At 40.2% G+C, this 21,008-nt stretch overlaps 1 protein-coding gene across 2 annotated transcripts in view; it reads right to left on the bottom strand.

Annotated features, from left to right (window-relative positions):
- The window catches only part of CRIM1 (cysteine rich transmembrane BMP regulator 1), a 127,686-nt gene extending 106,882 nt beyond the window's left edge, over positions 1-20,804 (bottom strand). The window contains exons 1-2 of one of the 2 annotated variants that reach the window (XM_083604242.1): positions 20,083-20,804; positions 5,288-5,458 (exon numbers count right to left, since the gene is read on the bottom strand). In XM_083604242.1, coding sequence (XP_083460368.1) covers positions 5,288-5,458; positions 20,083-20,434 — 523 coding nt within the window. In that variant the 5' untranslated portion in view covers positions 20,435-20,804. The remainder of the gene's footprint in view (positions 1-5,287; positions 5,459-20,082) is intronic. The other variant, XM_083604243.1, reaches the window with a different exon arrangement.
- Between the last annotated feature and the right edge of the window lie 204 nt (positions 20,805-21,008).

Here is a 21,008-nt window from a genome sequence, read left to right as displayed (position 1 = left end):
TACACCAAGTGTGACCCTATCTCAACAGATGGAACATGCTTCAGTTACCCATGCTCTGGTGACATTCAGAATTGACTATTGTAAGGTGCTTTCCATGGGGCTGCCTTTAAATACAGTTCAGGAATTTATAAGGCTGCAAAATGTCTCTGTCTGGGTAATGGCAAGGGCTAAGTGGATGGAAGATATAACCAGCAATACTCGTTGCCAGTTTTCAGTTATATTGACCTTTAAAGCTCTAAATGGTTTCCAAGGCCATGCTCTAGCTGTTCAGGCCCACAAGCAGTCATAAAAAAACTTATTTACCATGGCCTTTTCATAACTCAAACTCAGTGTTGTCTATAGCAGAGTTTTCCCCAGCTCTACCTGGAAATGCCAAGGACTCAACCTGGGACTTTCTACATGCAAAGTTTTTAAGCATTCCTAAAGAAATAACACAACACTTTATATTGTTAAATAAATTGTATTTGACCGTAGGCAATTCTGCAACACCCAAAATGTCAGACAACACAACCAAGTACCTTATATGTTAAGTATGCTATAATTAAGAAGGACTGAAATATATAAAAACTATAATTCCTATGAATTTTAAGTCTGTCACAGGCAAGGACTGTGTGCTATAAGCAAAGTTCCCATTCTGACTAACCACCAGCATACTATAAACAATTCTCAAATGATCAGTTGATCATGATGTCACAGTGCCCTCTGGATCCAAGCAGGACTACACAGGGGCAGGGGGTTTGGGGGGGGATCATTTAAACACATCAAAATTCTGGCATTTTGCTCAATGATTTCTTCAAAATGATGCATGCCATCTTTAAATATAAAATATGTTTCAAGAAGTTTGACTTCCTTAATTTGAACTAGATCCCACTTTGAAATACATGTGTGGCCTCAGTATGGGCGTGCTAGGAAGAAATAACAGAAAGGACTGTATTCCTCATTGGAAATTTATATAATGTCCATGTATGTATGCTTATGCAAGCCAAACTCTGTAGTTCAGTCACAAGAACAATCCAATTTGTAAGAGGAGAAAAGAGTGCCTTTTTCCTTGGCTAAATGTTATAACTAGCTCTTTGACCACAAATATTCCAAAAACTTTCAGAGAGATTCATCTACATGTCACCACAAATTTAAACCTGACAGCTAGGAACTTTAAAAGTATTTGAAAAAAATTTTTCCCACAAAATCTTCCTTTAACAGGCAAATGTTAAAATACCTGTTCAACCAGTTTTAGAGTTATTCTGCAACAGGAATGTAAATAGCATGTTGTAAAGGCTCCCAAAAGCTGTTTTAATTCCTAGTGAACTCTAGATTTGAACTGCCAGGTGTGAATAAACTGTCTTCCACATGTTAAATCTGACTTAAACATTTCAGGGATATAGACCTGGATATATCAGGTACCAGTGTTCGGCCAAAGACCTTTTGAACACACTTAAAAGAATTGACAATCCTTAGAAAATTAACAAATTTGTTAGCTTTTATGGACTATAGTCTACTTTATCAGATCCATGAAGTGTTATCCTGACTTCCTGTGTGTAGATAGATAAATACCATTTCCAGGCTGGATATTCAGACTGCCATGGAGTAATCAGTCTGATTCAGGAGGGTAAGGTTGAGAAAGCTATTAAAAGAAGCCAACACTCCTACCCCCCATGATGTATCCTGCTGATGGAAAGGGTAATTCTCCACCCTATCTTCCTAAATGATCTCAGTTCACATTAGTTTGATTCAAATTCTACCTTTCTTTTTCTCAATCAAGTGTCCACTCAAACCAGTCACTCCAAACTGCATCTTCCATACTCCCACTCCAAGATTAATGAGGCTGTACTTCCTTTTCTTACTCAATATGAAAGTGTCTGCAACTGCTGGGTGGTTGGTAAAACATGGCAGAGGGAAAGGGCTGGTATAAAGAAAGCATTAAAATCTGCATTTTATAACAACCTTAAAATGGTGTGTGGCAGATGGTAGGGTTTAATTAGATTAGACTCTGCTAGGTACAAAACTGATTTCTGGTTGTATCAAGAGCTCTAGTGTGGCTGCATTTCAAAATCTCTTTTGCACCTAGCAGAGTCTAATCTAATTAATTTATCCTACCATGGGCTGCACTCCAATGTAATTAGATTTGATTCAGTGCTGTTTTGATTCAGTGCAACCTGTTTTGCACATAGTAGACTCTGGTCTACATTCTGGAGCTCCTGACTTGTTCCCATTTCTGAACCTTTGAACTCCAGGTAACCCCAGAAGTAGTTTCTGGTTAAATCAGCCTGACTGACCCTGGAGCCATGGTTTAGCATATTATTTTTGTACACTTCCACTTCCAGTGAACTCTACCTTGTAAAGACTTGCTGAGGCTGAGAAGGGTTCTCTTTTTAATATTTTTTTGTTTCACACTGGAGAATACATTCTACATTGCTTTGCACCGCACTGCTATTTGTTATTTTGATATTGGTTGTTTTCATTGTTTTATATTATAATTTTAATTGTACACTATAGTTATTTATAGGGATGCAGGTGGCGCTGTGGTCTAACCCACAGAGCCTAGGGCTTGCCGATCAGAAAGTCAGCGGTTTGAATCCCCGTGACAGGGTGAGCTCCTGTTGCTCAGTCCCTGCTCTTGCCAACCTAGCAGTTCGAAAGCACGTCAAAGCGCAAGTAGATAAATAGGTACCGCTCCAGCGGGAAGGTACATGGCGTTTCCATGCGCTGCTCTGGTTCTCCAGAAGCAGCTTAGTCATGCTGGCCACATGACCCGGAAGCTGTATGCCGGCTTCCTCGGCCAGTAAAGCAAGATGAGCGCCGCAACCCCAGAGTCCGTGACTGGACCTAATGATCAGGGGTCCCTTTACCTTTTTATAGTTATTTTAATTATATTTTGTAACCTATCTAGGATCATTTGATGAAGGGCAGGCTATTAAAATAAATAATAATAATAATAATAATAATAATAATAATAATAATAATACTAAAAAAAAACATGCCTCCTCCCTGCATTTTAAGCACCAGCATAAAGAAAAGTAAGGTACAACTCTGGTTACCTTTTCAATTCTCACTACACTTTATCTTGAAAATTGAAGCAGTCACAGCACTACTTCTTTGGAAATATCACTATTAAATAAACTTTTTTAAATACTTTTTTTAATAATAAAAGCTTCTATCTGTTGGTACCTTAGTGCAAGGACACTCTGCTCTATTATCTACCATAAATGATCTGAAATTACACACCAGTAGTCTGCCCACCAACAAAGTTGCAGTGGAAAACCCTTCTCTTAGCACATTTAAGTTAAATTCTACCCAGTCATTCCTTTTCTATTACATGGACAGATACTATTGCCTTTGAAAGATGAAGAAATACTAAAGAACATATGCATGGCTTAACAGTTGTGAACTGCTTAAAATACTTGGGACATCTTTAAAGTAACAATAATAATCTAGATCAGTGTTTCCCAACTGATGGTCCATGGACCCAAGGAGGTCCACATAACCCATCCAGGGGGTCCGTGGCACCATTCACATAACAAAAACTACCACAGAGATATCAAGAATTTTCAAAAGTAGGGGGATCATAGCCTGGTTTTTGAAAAACAGGTTGTCCACGGTACTTAGCTAATTGGGAACCACTGCTCTAGATTATACTTTAGATGTCACAGTCCCAAGTACTTTCCTTTATTGTAGAACAGTTTTAGTAAGGAAGCAACACCAAGACAACTGCTCCCAATTCTAATTTTACACAACACCTTGATAAAGCTGCTATTTCAAAGAACAATCAACATATACACAGCAAGTCCCCATGGCTGACAGCAGAGTATTTCAATGGCAATTTCATATATGGCATTTTTTCTACCTGACAATATCCTGTGTATATATTCATTTCCTAAGCAGAACAAGTAATTATTTTTCTATATAGACACTAGTAAAGAAATTCCTGGTCTCTCTAGCTATACCATTATATTCACGTAGACAACATGCCATTTAACACTAGACAATTAAAGGTGCACTGGACAGCTTATGCTACTAACATTTTTTAACCAGGCAGGAAAGACAGAGCAAAGCAAATAAATGTATAATCTTTCACAAACCTGAGAAAAAATAGAGTACTAAACATCGATATCAACTTGTCAACTGCTCAGACAACAGAACATATTTGACTAAGAACTTTAAAAATCAAAAAGTCTGCACTTTTCAGGGTGCTGTTTAATTATTTCCCTACCACATTTGGGATGTTTTGGGTATTGTGCACAGAGCTATGAAAATCAAGATACCTCTACAGCAGACAAAAGAACACAAGTTTGCTCCACCTGTCTAAAAAAGCCCATGCATACTTTACAACAGTCTCAACGTGCACTGCAGCAGAAAACAAATCAAGCCACGCCTTGGGCAGAATGCAATTGTGTGGATCATCTCTTTTCACAGGCTTGAAATATCCTTGGATTGGGAAAGGGAAGTCTTCCAGAGGCAACAAGGAACATATGTGTAATTACAATAGACACTAGTAAGTAAACTCTGATCAATTTGCCTTTTCCCCACAATAAAAGTCACCTTCTTTATTCAGGATACACAACCAAGCAAAATATCCAAAAGTCATTATTCACATACCACAACAGAAAAAACTTTAAATCAGTGTATTCAATCACAAAACCAGAAACATCTCATTTGCCAACACTATTGCTCTAACACAGGGGTCTGCAACCCGCGGCTCCGGAGCTGCATGTGGCCCTTTTACACCTTTGCCGTGGCTCCGGGGCGGATACTAGCGAGGGGAGGAGGCGCATTGTGCGCCCCGACACTCCCCACTGTGGCGGGCGCTGTACTGGCTGTGACGTCGCATGGGGGCGGTGCGTGCGTTAGTCACACACCATCCTGACGTCACCTTCCCGCCTGCCTGCCCGCTACATTGTAAGGGGCATGTATGCTGGTCACCGCATTGAAAGGGGGCATGTACGCTGGTCACTGTTTTGAAGGGGAGTGAAGAACACACACACACAAAAAGATAACTTGTTAATTTAACGTTTATTTCTATGAGGAGGAGTAATTCTGAGGGGTCAAACAAAGAAATAATAAATAAAAGTGACAAAAAAGTTATTTTTATAATGACGAGTTTTGCGGCTCCCAGTTTTTTTTTCTTCGGAAACGGGTCCAAGTGGCTCTTTTTGTCTTAAAGGTTGCAGACCCCTGCTCTAACATCTCCTTTCAACAAGCATGGGATACAGAATAAAAAATTACATATTAGGCCTTTAAGGTGATGTGCCAAAAATAATTACAAATCAAGTACTAGTGAATACAGACTTACCTTCAATTCTTTTTAAAGCTGACAGGCAAGTATCCCGGCTTGGAAACTCAAAGGGATTACTACAGGTCCTAATAGTATCACATTCGCATTTTCCATTGATTATATTGCAGCCTGTTATGAGGTTTTCATTGCAAGGCTCAAATCCAAGTAGCTGATCATCCCAGTTTTCATCTAAAAACCAAAATGAAACAACTATAATACCAGTAGGTCATTGATTTGTTTCATTTAATATATTTTGCCAAACACCTACACATCTAAATGAAAATATTAAACTCAGCTTTAGCAGGTACACTATGAAGTTCTGTACAGTTCACATTTCATGTTTGTATAACTTCATCACAATTTTTAAAAAAGTTGTGTGTGAACCTATAGCACTTCTATTCACCACAGAAGCTTCAGAACCACCTTATTCCCTCTTTCTCTTTTTAAAGGTGTTTCTAGCACCTGTAACAGAATAGAGAATATAAAATCCAGAGCATCCTACAGGCTCAGACAAGGCCCTTTATTTTCAAGTCATAACCTCAAATTTGAACAAACAACACTAACTTTCTAGAGGTTTAGACTACCCACCAAGTCCCAATTAGAGTCTCTGTGAAAGAAGTCTAAGCAATCTGGAATATTGGCAGCTTTTCATGAGAAAAATGTGTATATGTATGTATCTCCACTCAATTATGGACTCTGCCTACTCTTAAATCACTTTTTATCCAGCACCTGCATCAGTTTCCATAATGACTGCATACAACAGTCTGAAACAGATCTGAAAAAGGCATTGGTGTGTCAAGATTAGGACCCATGTATATGATCTCTTATCACATTGTATTTCCCTGCTTTTACTCCAAATAACTGACTGTTCACCACTAGAAACAAGTATACCTGGCAGATAAATGTGTTACTCATAACTTATAGCTCTGTCTTCTGCAAAGTTTAACGATACAGTAGCTGCTATAGCACATGATGATACGCATTGACAGATCTCTGTCATCTCTACAGTGGTGTAACTACAAAGGGGCAAAAGAGGCATCTGTACTAGGTAAAAAAAGGATAAGTACTTTACAACGATGGGGCGGAAGTTTTCACCCCATAACTATTTTTTCCCATTTCCACTTTTAGAAATACAATTACATAAATGTAATTAGCAACATAATGAACAGAAGCCAAAGCTGTGGAACTGGATAGGATAAAATACTATTCCAATTTAAAACTGAAATTGCAATTAACTTCTTTATAGGTGACTATCCCTAGCTATCATATATTTAGTGTACAGTTTGGATATCCTAAAATTAGGATATGTTTTTTCAGTATCTTCATTTACCATTGCTCTTCTGATTTAAATTAGGTAAAGCAGGTATATGTTACTGAGTTACTGCTACTGAGTTGTCATTAGAAATGGGAGAAAAATTAGACTAAAAAATGAGCCTACATGATTTGCACTTCTCTTAAGTTTTGCAAGATTTTCACCACAAGCAAAAATACAAAAATGTATACAGTAGGAAAAAATGCATAAAATGCATGTATTACTGAAAACAGACAAAAATGCATTTTAGTAGGGGAAATTGCTTTACAAAATAATCTATGTTTGGAGAAGTTCACTAATGAAATTTCATTAGGACTTTTTTAAAACAAACAAAGAAAGAAACTGATGTGCAATTGCAGAAATTGACAGATTTACACATCCCTAGCTGACAAAACTTAAAATATTTAGTAGAATTCCAATGGATTGGTTTAAATATAATATTTTATATATAAAGGTATTTCTAAACCTCACCCACAGCATATTTCAGTTCAACAACTTTTGGTTATTGGGGGGGGGGAATTACAACATGGAAAATCAATCCACTTTCAATTTTTCATTTTCTAAGTACTGGGGGAGTAGCCACAGCTCAGCAGTAGAGAATTCCTCTTGCATGAAAAATAATAATACAATATAATTTTATTATTTATACCCCCCCATTTGTCTGGGTTTCCAAAGAAGGACCAAAGTTCAACCCCCAGCATCTCCAGGGTGATTCTTGTCTGAAACCCTGGAGAGCCTCTGCCAGTTAGTTGAGGGGGTTGTGGACAATACTGAGCTTGATGGAACAGTTTGCCTGACTTGACATAATGCAGCTAGCCTCTAATGTTCCTAAGTTAATTAGATTTCCATTTATGGCAACTGAAAACTGTCCAGAAAACCTACTGGTCATGTTTGTATGTGGAAGTGCTAAGGATGTGAATGGAAGATGCTACTACGAGGCAAGGGGGGGGGGCAGCAGAGTTGTTTTGTTGGGTGGCTTATACTAGTTTATATGTGGAATTTTCATTCATGTTAATTATGCTACTTTAAATGTAAATATTTTGTTATATTTTGTATTTGATTTTCATTTGTACTTTTTTGCATTTGATATCCTGCAATGTTATATTTAATGTTTTAAGATTAACTGTGAACCATTCATAATAATACAATACAATAATAATTTATTATTTATACCCTGCCCATCTGGCTGAGTTTCCCCAACCCAAGGTATGACTGTATCTGTTATAGTCCACTGCTTATGATAACCAAACCATTCTAATTTTGCAGCTTTATCTTACATTCCAAGATATAAATGTACGTAAATATGAAGTATGTTTAAGACTGGCTTTATTTCCTCTGGGTCTCTCAAAATTGGGACTATAGCAGCTGCATGAAGATTGACTTAAATAATTACCTCCTGCATTTTGCCCAACAATTCCTGGATGTGTTCCAACAGACTCTGCAATGTTAAATAACAATGGTGACAGTGAGCATCCTTGACAAGTGCCACTCTGAAATTTTGAATTTTTCCAATTTTACATTATTCACAAATATTGAGGCTGTTGGATGGCATATATCAATTGAGCAATAAAATGAAAACTATTCCCAATCTTTTTTACAGAAACTGTAATTGATACCTCCATTCTACTCTATCAAACTCCTTTTTGGCATTTATAAATAACAACCCATATGGAATCTTTGTTTTGTATCATTAGGTGCCATTTTACCACTCTTAGGAAATGCCACTTGATCAACCTTGATATATTTGCCTATAAATATATTCAATCTTTCCACCAAAATATTGTTCTAAAAGTTGAAGCCCTAATTGAGTCAGGCAATGAATGGGTGGCTGGCAGAACTTCTGTTTCTAAAAAGACTACAGAATATTGGATGAGTATCAAGTATCATTCATTTCAGGGTGTATACAACAAAAACGTCCAAAAGTGTCAATTTTATTCATTATACCTCATCACTATAACTGTATAATACATGTTTCAGAGAATTATCACCCTTCAGGCTACATTAGAGAATAAAAGAAAAATAATCAAAGTCTAGTTGAAGTCAAAACCACACTTTTACAGTTCAATTCATACAGTATAGCACAATGTAGATCGCTCCATTAAGCTTTAGTTAGGACTCATGTTCAGAATGTACTCTTCAAAAAGCCATTCAGTTATCCTAAATCTGTTGTTCATAGCACCATATCATATTCTTCTACCAGGAAATTGATAGGGTCACTAAGGTAATTTTCCTACTGTGGTAACCTGTTCACTATTTTCTCCACCATTACTTTTACTTATAAACAAGGTTGCGAACACACTTCAACAACAGAAAGTGGAAAAAGAACAAGTTTAACTTAAAGCATAAACAAAAGGAACAAATCAAATGGATGTAGCCATGCAGGTACTATTCTTTCATACTTTCTGAAAAGATGAGGCCTCCTAGTAAAACAACACAGAAAGATGATCAGCCAAAAGTAATTGATGTAAAAATTAAAAATCTCTTTAAAAATATGTTTCAAAATATCACAGTATTTTCAAAGTGCACTAAACGTAATACTACAGGCATTAGCCAATAAATACTCCCAACCATCAGAATACAATGACCATGCTTCATGGAAGGAAAATTGCACCCAGCAGTTCAGTTAAGCAGGCTACCTGCTTAAAAAAACAGCAGTATGACCATTACTTCTTGCTGACGCAACATCTCAAAAGTCAAATAAGTAACTGGTATGCATTCTCATCATAATTCAAACATCTGAAAAGGCTCTTGGGTTTAAAATCTGTCAGACAAATATTTGAAGCTGTGTAAAACTTCATTAAATTCTCACAGCTTTTACTGTTAATGTAGGTTTGTAAAGTAATATTTTTTTCTGGCTAGCAACAAAGAAAATTAAAAACAATATATATCTCTAGTATATCTTCATATGGAAATTGTTCCTTTAAAATGCAGATAGAATGATGGAAACTTAAATGATTACTGCTAGTCCTCAATACAGTGAGACTGATAGCTTTAATTATAGGATAAGTACTAGAATATTTGTACTAGAATAACAGGACAAGAAAATTCAAGTTAATTCAAGAGGGAATATATGTAATATACAATAGTATTTCTGTTTGTAAACATACTTCTCCACACTTTGCAATGTAACTGCTTCAGGTGTATCTCCACATACAAAATATTAGGAACAAAAGCTAATTAACTATAGTCTCTCTATTGAAATACTCATGAAAATGAAGCCAGAGATGAGGAAACTAGTAATATGGAAACTGGTTGCTAAAGCTGAATCAGTGGTCAATCCTGATTACATGTGATGGAGTAAATGTGACACTAAATGGAATTCTGGAAATGTCCAACATCGAGAAGCAATCCTGATAGCTAAAATAATAGGACCCAACACTTATTACATTGTCAGTTCTTTTTTGGAACTGTGTCTGTCAGGACTGGAAAAAGCATTCATAGTTACCAGGATAAATATTCTGGAAGCCAACCTCAAGTTTTTCAAGCAAACGAGACAGTGTTAAATTTCTTAGAAACCTAGCTTAATAATGTCACTGAGGTCTTCACTGAGGGACCCCTGGCCATTAGGTCCAGTCGTGGCCAACTCTGGGGTTGCGGCGCTCATCTCGCTTTATTGGCCGAGGGAGCCGGCGTACAGCTTCTGGGTCATGTGGCCAGCATGACTAAGCTGCTTCTGGTGACCCAGAGCAGCGCACGGAAACGCTGTTTACCTTCCCGCCGGAGCGGTACCTATTTATCTACTTGCACTTTGACATGCTTTCGAACTGCTAGGTTGGCAGGAGCAGGGACCGAGCAACAGGAGCTCACCCCGTTGCCGGAATTCGAACCGCCGGCCTTCTGATCGGCAAGTCCTAGGCTCTGTGGTTTAACCCACAGCGCCACCCGCATCCCTTCTCAGTTCTATACAAGTCAGATATTTGGGGGGTAAATGTCTTATATGCTTAACAGATGAGGTGACTAAATTACTTCCAGTTACTTGTGCTGGTTCCATTAATTTGAATGGGAACCATGGTTTCACAGTGATCTCAAAGTGCAACTAGCTTGGTATGGATCCAACCGGATATCATCAAATTATTCGGAATAGAATAACACATTTTCCAATGTATTTTAAAACACTGATATATAATAATGCAGTATATTAGTAATGAAATGAGAATATATTAGCGAACTGAGATGAAGAATTTAACTTGCTTACTGATCAAAACGGAATAAATCCTTACAGAATTTTACATCAGAACTTCAATTCACACTAATACAGCAAAAACTGATTTCAAGCATAGCTTATGCTCTCTCCCCTCTTCCAAGGACTCTAAATACTGCAGAGGAACCCAATAATGAGTTAGATTACATAATGGAAACCTATAAATTAGAGTTGGATCCAAGTTGCTAGCCGCAAACTTGATCACTCTTGGCCCCTAAGTTTGCAGGGTCAATGTGAATACATAATTTTAATACTTGATACCCCATTCAAAATAGAAATCCATACAGCTGATCAAAAGTCCTGCCTATTAGTCTGCCTGAACCAATAGCTTGGCCCTTGGCTCCTCCCCTTTCAGTCATTAGATCTCATTAACAAGTTCTGTAAATAGCCACATGTCTGCTCTCCTATGCCAAGTAAGCATCATCCTTGGAAGATCAAGGCAGGAAACCTTTGTAAGCTGGAGAGGTAATGATACAGTGGTACCTCGGGTTAAGTACTTAATTCGTTCCGGAGGTCCGTTCTTAACCTGAAACTGTTCTTAACCTGAAGCACCACTTTAGCTAATGGGGTCTCCTGCCGCCGCCGCAACACGATTTCTGTTCTCATCCTGAAGCAAAGTTCTTAACCCGAGGTACTATTTTTGGGTTAGTGGAGTCTGTAACCTGAAGCGTATGTAACCTGAAGTGTATGTAACCTGAGGTACCACTGTACTAGAAAAAATTACTAGGGAGAAATGTAACAGTAATCTTTTGTGGACAAGTAACTTTGTGGATTTGTTTCCAATACTGGTGAGTGAGCCAAAAATGGTTATTATAGGGATTTGTGATAAGATGGGCTAGCAATAAACCTACGTTTGTAGACTTATTTGCAAGGCTGCATGGTCAGTCAGTCACACTCTGATTCACAGAGGGTGGAGACACAGAGACAACAAGGCTTTATGTTTCAGCAAGTTTCAAGCAACTGCATTCTTCCCTTCCAGAATTCAGACCAGAACCCTTTTACTTCAGCTATTAATTTCCACAAATTAAGAACATTTAGGATTGCAATCCTATACATGTTTACCTGGGAGTAAGTCTTCAATGGACAGCCATTGTGGAGGTGTGCCACTATACACATGGCTGCCCAGCAGTGTTGACTGGGGGAATGAGGGAGGAGCAAGGCAGTGATGTGATGCAGGTCAAGCAATAGAAGCACTGAACTGGTTCCTCCACTGCACCTGCACCATGCTGAACTCCCCATAACTTCACCCCTCTTCCTCTCAGTAAGCAAAGTGATACTGTTGATAGGAGGTCAGGTGTGCTGCAGTGGAGCTCCACACTAGTTGCCCTCACTTACTTCTAAGTAGACATGTACAAGATTGTATTGTTAAAGCCAAAACGTTATATCCTGTAACTAAACAAATGACAGTTTAGCCCACACATTTACTTTTCTGTTCCTCTTTTATTATTTATCTTGCATAGCTAATATTTCATATTGCAACTTAAACAAGGCAGGGGATTGTGTCATTTAAATTTAAATGATGCCCAGTTTCCTACATTTGCCTGCCCTTAAATGATACCCCAAAATCTGCTGTCTGAGGCAGGCTGCTTTCTTCTAATTAAAATGGCTAGCCCTGCACCTTGTATGTTAAGTATTATACCAAGTAATTAGTATTTGCTTTGATACCTGCAGAACACTGAGCAAATATTAGCAAAATGCCAGTCATGACAGGCAGGTGTGGGGTGCTGGCTAGTATCCTGCAAGCATCTCCAAGAGATGCTTCCCTGCAAAAAAATACATATACTTTCCAGTAGTTTGGGCCAACCATTGTAAGGGATAGAGAGCATGCTTTGTCCCCCATAAAACACTATTTGTAAATAAAGAACTTACTTTTTTCCTGTATGAAGGCATGTCAGACACAAGTTTCATAGATAAATAGGAAAGGCACATTACCGAGCTAAGGCACAATCTTACTATGTCCCAGACATTAAGAATCAAGTACAGTGGTACGTCGTACAGTGGAACTTAATTCGTTCTGGAGGTCCGTTCTTAACCTGAAACTGTTCTTAACCTGAAGCACCACTTTAGCTAATGGGGCTTCCAGCTGCCGCGCAATTTCTGTTCTCATCCCGAAGCAAAGTTCTTAACCCAAGGTACTATTTCTGGGTTAGCGGAGTCTGTAACCCGAGGTACCACTGTATGTCCTTTCCTCTGAAGTGTCCCTTGCTGTGTTTTCCTTCTTGTTCACAGAACAGCAAAACAAAAAGTTTGGGACTCTTGTTTCAGTATATTGGGACTACTGTGTGGCTGAAATGAGAAACCATGGCTAACTGAGCATAATCCTGGCTTGCTTGTATGTCCAATTCTAACCAGTATCATTAACTATGGTTAGCGCCAACAATTCAAACTATGGTTTAGGAGTACCTGCTTCTGCTAAACTTATTTTATTTTATTTTTTTGCTCAAATTTGAAAATATCTGAGCAGTGTACTTAACATTAAAAGTAACAGTTGAAAACAACAGTACATCAGCAGATGCACCAGCAGCCAGTAATTAAAAATTCAGTCAGAAAAGGCGAGTAAATAAAAAGTTCATAAGCATTCATTTGAAAGAATATATAATTGGTGCATGCCTTATCTCAGGTGGTAACACATTCCACATTAAAAGGGTGACAACACTGAAAGCAAATATTAGGACCTCTCAGTAGCCTGGTGCCAAGATGTTTAGGAGTTTCTAAGCAAGTAACAATGTCACACTGAATCTGGCCTGGTAGTATATTGGTAGCCAGTGCAGTTGTGTCAAACAAAATGTTTAATACATGGATGGTGGTTGGCTCTTGATAGCAATCGGTCTTGATATTATCAGTATATGGATCACTGTGGTCAGATCATCCCTGTCCAGCAATGGCTGTAGCTGCTGTACCAGCCAAACCTGATAGAAAGTACTCCTAGCCTCTGAAGCCAAAGATGAATAAATGAGAAGGCCCCAAAGATGAACCTGCTCTTTCAAAAAGAGTGTGACCAGTAAATGTCTCACTTCCTGGACACAAGAACGAAACACCCAAAGGGCCTCTATCTGCCAGAATTCAATATTGGTTTATTGTCCTTCTTGTACACCACATCCAGAGAACAGCTCAAGCCTTGAGTGTCCACTTCTGAATCACGGAGAAATAGAGCAAAGTGTCATCAGCATAATTAAGACATTTCATTCCAATTGACTGCTCCCAATGATTTCATGTAGATTTTAAACAGTATTGGGGGTAATGTGCCTGGGGTGGGTGGGGGTGAAAGTGAGAATGAGAGAGAGAGAGAGTACTACTCTCTGGAACCAGTCCTGCAGTTTGTAGCAGAATCTCTAAAGAATAGTGCCTCCAATCCCCAGCCCAAAAAACCAATCCAGGAGCATACCATGGTTGATCACATCAAAAGCCACTGATCTCACATTGACACCAGATTGTGCAACTGCAACAACATAATAATATATTTTATATCTTTTAAGCTTTCTGCATTTTATTCAAGTTGGTTTTAATTTTTGTAAGACATCTTGAGTCCCAATTCTGGGGGGAAGGCAGGGTATTATTATTATTATTATTATTATTATTATTATTATTATTATGCACAAGAAAGCAGCAATTAGAACCTCCAGATGAAGAGGATGTAAAAGGCTAAGGCTGACCATCTCAGTCTGGTTGACTACTCAAATATCAAAACAGTTCAGAATATTGCAAGCAATATTCACATAGAAGCAGCACACAGAAGCTTAAACCAGACTCACTTCATAGCAAACAGATTTGCCTGAACAGGCTACCACATAATCCTGCCAGTTTTGTTTTTTAAAAATGATACTGCTATTCTTGAGCAAAACTGTAGCAACAGTCAGTTGCAGTACCAAACTGCAGTCAGAGTTACAAAACGTTTAATGAAGTTAACTTACTAAATCCATATATCTTTTATATCCCATAGTACTTCTTTGGAAATCAGTATTTATGATAAAGGTGCTGCATACCAATATAGCCTTTGAAGTTTAACAAGAGAAACATGCCAAGGTGTCAAAGGTAAGACTGAAGGCATTTTCAACAAACATTACAGTTCTCCTATCTTCCCTGAAAATGTTTATTGTGGTAGTAAACTAGGAATTGCCAATATTTTGCAGTATTTCAATCAACTGCCCATTCCTGGATTGTTTGAGGAAAGTAATAAGAAAATGATATTAAAATGACAGATCAGTGTGGAGAATCTTTTGCAGCCCAAGTACTGCATTCCCTTATGGGGTTGGGTGGGACCAGAGGCAAAAAGTGGGTGGAGCAACAGACTTTACTTTTACCTTTTTGTTAGCTTACATTCCAGTCACACAAAATTCAGAGAGCTCAGCACACACACATCCGTCCAGGCAAGCAAGAGGCATTAACATAGTTAAGTGCTTTTGCTTGGCTGGAATGTATCCTTGAGGAGAGCACAGAACAGGGACAATGAGGAGTATGTTTTAGGGAAAGTTCTACAGAAGAGAGACCTGAGGTTCCGTTCCTGTTATAAGTACTGCTTTTGTGACAGTACAAAGTTGATCACAAACATCTCCTACAAAAACCAACATAATTCATTAACTGTAAACTAGAACTCATTTACAACCAATGAAGCTAAATGTTCGAAGATTCATGACAGATAAAAGTAGGCACGATTTCCGGCATCTGAGCATGCGCAGAAGCGATTTCCGGCGTTGTGCTGCACTGGCCCGGCCCACGGAGGATCTCCACGGGAGTGATGCAGCCCATGCCTGGTAAGCCTTGTCGACCCCTGGACTAGACAAATTCATAGAAGAGAGGGCTATGGCAAGCTCCTTGCTATGATGGCTGTGCTCTGCCTCCACAGTTGGAGGAAGCAATGCTTCTGAATACCAACTGCTGGAAAGCACAGGAGGGGAGAGTGCTCTTGTGCTCAAATCCCACTTGCAGGTTTCCCACAGGCATCTGGCTGGCCACTATCAGAACAAGACGCTGGACTAGATGGGCCACTGACCTGATCCAGCAGGCCCTTCTTAATCTGTTATGGAAATTTAGCATAAATTTAGGAAGCTATAGTATTCAGATCCAGGGAACCTGGGACACTTATAGAGCACTAGCCATAGATGTGTTATTTTAGAATGCTTTATATGGAAACAAGTAGTTTGATACTGTATATTACTAATTTATTACATTCATATCACAGGGAACATAAGAAGCTGCCATATATCGATGCTGACAATAGCTCCATCTAGCTCAGCATTGTCTACAATGACTGACAGTGGCTCTCCAGGATTTCACGCAGGAAACATTCCCAGCCCTACCTGGTGATGAAGAGGATTAAACATGCACACAAAGCAGGTGCTCAACCAGTGAGGTAGGTCACACAAAGAGACAGTGCCTGGAATAAGGTCACTGAATGAGCTTTAGGCACCTTATGTCAATCAGCTGCAGCAACTTCAGACATTCATCACCAATTCTTCCCCTAATAAAAGTAGCATTGCTTAAGAAAAAAAAAAAGCTTTATGAACTTTTACAGAAGTATTGTAAAACTGAATTGTCTAGCGCTGTTATGGAAAGGGTCAGGACTAAGTTGAGTCCATGACATGCAAATATTCCAGAAGGGAAAGTGAAGGTTTACACAGTTGAAAGGAAACCAAACTATTTCTAAACACAGACCTCCCTGAAGACTATTGCCAAATGTTAGAATAGTTTCCAGGCCAAATACTGGAAATAGTTTAAATAGTAGTTTATGTCCCCTAACCAAAGCCAGCATGGACAATGATCAGGTCTAACAGGAGCTGAAGTCTGGAAGGCTACAAGTTCCACACTACTTTTATAGATCTATATTTCCCAGCTGCCCCCCCCCCAGCAAAGCTAAACAACTGCTTATTGGCATCACATACATGACCCGATTACATTGGAGTGTCTCTCCATTTCAGCACCAATCTTTTCTCAGTAATTAAAATGGTGTCAGGGCTTATTTCTAATGCAACACATCTGCTGTCAATACTGTTAAAATAGTTTTGAGTTGTTCCATGTTCGTTACTTATATAAAGGTTTATGAAATTAGTTACATGAGTTCATATGGTACTTTACCACAAAGGGATCAAGACCAGCGGAATACCAGTAGCATTGCAGCTTTCAGCAAATAACTGTTGAACTATGGAATCATAGCTAGAGCAATGTTAAAAAGGAACTCCACAATGGTGAATCTAGGAAGCAGAACACAGAGTATAGCTACAGTATAGTAGCAAGTAGTAGTTCCAGTCCTGAATGGATATTTTTCCAAAATCAGATTGCACACCTAATGCTGTTATATAAAATGTTATGTAAATATATAAAATAAATTTTGTTTTCTTCTGAGAACATTTAAATAACACCCTTATTGTTAAGATATCATGACATTACAAAAATATCAGTCAGCTGCTGTGTTTGCTTTATTCTATTTAATACACACTGCTTTCAGAAGATTTGAGATAACAATTTGCCACTGCCGATTAAACCATGATCCATGTTAATAACCACTGGACTGAGAACACATTTTTGGCTGTGTCAGTGTTTTTCATGAACCCATCTAAAAGCTTTAAAAAGAGTTCTACATTGTGACCAGTAGGGGTCGTTTCAGGATAAAAATTCTATTGTAAGAAAGACTGAAAAGAGAATAGATTTGTAAAAATGTGAAAACCTACTCTTTTGTGGCAGATAGGCTTTCATCTACAAATGATATTCATGTCAAGACTGTTACCAGTAAAGCTTTGTTGTATCAACAGATAAAAAGAAACAGTAAACTCAACCACTGGTCCCAATTCAATTGTTGGAATCAGTAACAGATTTTAGCTCTAATATTTTTATGTGAAAGCTCAAAATAATCTTATGAACGTGTTGCCAAATTCAAAGCTACTAATACTTCAGCCCAACTGGTGACCAAAAGCTTCAACTATGCATACTCATGCAGCTAAGTGATTTATATGGCAACAGTTTTGCTAATTTCTATAGACTGTTTCTGTGGGATAATTGGAACTGGGACAGCTGGGTCTAATGTCAAGTCCACACTAGCTGAAGTCTCTTCTTGAGAGACTCTCCATATTATTTTCAGCAGGGGAATGCCAGATGTGCTTTTCATTGAAGTCCAGCATTGCATCACTTCTAAAGAATTATAGTTCTCCTAAAACTGCCAGAAAGCTCTAGACTGCTATACATTAAAGGAGACAATGTCAAAACATTATAGGAAGTTTTCAATATAATTTCCCTCTTATATAAAAATTAAGATGTAGTTACATGGAAAATATGCAACATCTGAATGGAAGATCATGACAGATATTTATTCACAACTTAATATGCTTGCATGCTCCTTATATTTAAACTCTCCCCATACAAACATGTAAAGCAACTACAACTCCAAACAGTTGTAAAAGCCTGACAGATCCATGCCGATTCTCATCATGTTCAGAAAACCCAACTGATAATGTGCGAAGGAGAGCTAACCTGTACAGAAAACCACATCTTATTTATATCATAACCAAGAGTAGTAAAAGTAAAACTAAACTATGAACAAATGTATGTACCAATTGTTAAGTTTAAATGTCATTTTGGGGGATACAAGGGCACTAGCTATCTTTAAACAGTTGGAGTGTGTGCTTTTTTATGACTTTACTACCGTTCTCCAGAGGAATTCCTGAACTCACGGCTGCTCTCTAGCGGATCTACAAAAATCATCGTTTCAAGTAACCAATGAAAAGGGAGGGGGAAGACAAAAATTTTCCATATAAATTTTGATTCTCATCTGCACTATAGTATCTCAAACTTTCCTAATGTTTGAAGAGGTGAAAATGGATAGATTGAACTCTCTCGTGCCACTTACACAGCTATCAGGCAAAATATTCATATATTTCCATTTTTTGACTAGAATATATTATGAAGAAGACTGACGTACAATACAAATTATAGCCAACTGAATTGCCCCCTTTTCTGCATGAAAATGAAAGGTAGATTTCTGCCCCCCCCAATGATGCATAAAGTGATGAGTGTAAGCATTTTAAACATTTCAATAGATGGTCACCCTTTGATTCTTTACTGATTCAAGAATTCTCATTCAATACTTATTACAAGCCATTTGAATCCAGAAGATTGAAAAGACAGGTGTCAATCTGACATTTCAAAAACATATGAAACAGGGCTAATAGGTAAGCAATATCATCCAATATAAAGCTACTCTTATCAAATAATCTGCATGTTGCAATGTTTCTGAAAATATACCATTAAACAAAAATTATGCAATTATGATAGCTTTCAAAACTATAATTTCAGAAAAGCTGGATTGCTACATGACAATCAATAGCCATCTGCCTGCACATCTGGACTGGGGAGGGAATCAAGACACTGACTGTAGCCCTAAATGCACTTACTAATATACAACTCTCACTGTCTCACTACTAGGTGGAAAACATGGTTAGTGATGGGCTGCAAAAACAGGTTGAAAAAAGAGCAGACCAAAGCCAAAGGAAAAAGAAAATCGAACTGTTAGGACCAGAGATACCTACATTTAAAAAATAAGGAAGAACGTATCCCGACTTCAGGAAAAAAATACGCTTTTTATTTCCATGCCCTAGTTCAAAAGCCACTTTAAAATCCACGACCGTTGGGAACAATAAGCAAAGGGAGAGGGAAATGTAAAGGACGAAACAGAAGAGGAAAACGCAACATCCACCTTGTGAGGGGGAAGCAATCGGTTCTATACCGGCAAAACACACGCGTGCACATACTACTCTGAGCCACTGTAGCATTAAAGAGAGATGCCTCCTCTTGGTTGTTTTTTTTTTAAAGCAGTGCAGATTGGGGGATGAACACCTGCATATGATGTGGGCAAGTATGGAAAATAACTATGAGGAAAGCGGAGGGGGGGAGAGGAGGAGGGGAGAGAAGAGTCAGAACATGCAATCGACGGAGACAACACGCCACACTAGGAAACCCCAACCTTTCCTTCCAATCTACCTACCAGCTTTCTCGGTACATGCAGCCAACATTTCACACTACAAGTGTACTGAAAAAAATGGAGTGGCTTGGCGGGGGTGGGGTGGAGAGACCCCCGAAGCAGCAGAATACTTTCAAAGCGGGGTCTGACAAGGGCCCCAGTCCTCCCCGCCCCACTTTCCTCCCGGAAAGAAATCCCCAGTCCCTCTCTCCGCCGCCGCCGCCCCCCAACCTCCCAAGACACGCGCTAGCTCGACGCTCGTCGGTCCGCGCCGGGGCGGAGTGACTCCGCGCCCCTCCGCCTGGAAGCAAGAGGCGCCCGTCCGCCTTTGGAGGGGCTTTTTGCCTTGTTACCTTCGCAGACGCCCGCTTCGTACTCCGTGAGCGAGTCCCCGTTGAGCGGCGGGCGGATCACGCAGCGCAGCCCGCGGTCGCAGGCGCCGTGCAGCCCGAAGAAGCCCCCGCAGCTCTCGTTGCGCTGCCGGGCGCACATGAAGCAGCAGCCGCAGATGTCCATCACGACGCCGCCGGGGCAGTTCTTGGGCTCCTCGCAGCGGGACTCGTCGCAAGGCAGGCACACGAACGCCCGCGTCCCGGACGCCCCCAGGAACGCCACCGCCAGCAGCAGCCGAGGCCAACCCGCCGCCCAGGGCCAGCCGACGCCGCCCCGGCGCCGCCGCCCCGCCGAGACCGCTGCCAGGTACATCCCGGCCAGGGCCGAAAAAGCGCCCCCGAGTCCGGCAGGGAGCAGCCCAGCCCCGGCGACGCCTCAGCCGCCTCTCCTCCCCCGGCTGCGGCCCCTCGAGAAAAGTTTCCTCAGCGGCGGCGACTCCAGCCAAACTTCTACCCCGGGCGGCTTCCCGCTCCTTTCGCCGTCGAGAAGCGCCTTCCGCCCGCTCCTCCCCGACGGTGCCTCCGAAGCCTGCGGTCTCCCCTCAGCGGCCCCGCGCGCGACGGCGGCGGCAGCGACTACGCAGCTGCTATAACGGGCGCCAGAGAGAGCACGAGACGAGCCTCAGCAGCTCCACCAACAAACTCGCCTCCCGACTCCGGACTCTTTCGCCGCCTCAGACTCCTCACAAGCTCTCCCAGAGCTCCGCCCCGCCCCAGCGCCCGTGCCATTGGGTAGCGGCGCGCCTGGCTCCGCCCCCAAGGCTGCTTTCGTTCCCGCGGATTGGGCCGCTCGCGCCGCCCCTCTCTCTCCCGGAGCCTTTTCGCTCTGTTGGTGGATGGAAGTGGGAGAGGCGCTGCTGCTGCTTGGGCTCCGCGGCGGCTGCCTG

The sequence above is a fragment of the Podarcis filfolensis genome (genome assembly GCF_964270895.1).
Source record: "Podarcis filfolensis genome assembly, chromosome: 3".
In the NCBI taxonomy this organism is placed as follows: Eukaryota; Metazoa; Chordata; class Lepidosauria; order Squamata; family Lacertidae; genus Podarcis; species Podarcis filfolensis.
Note: the sequence above shows the minus strand (reverse complement) of the source record. Positions and strands in the feature narration are given on the sequence as shown.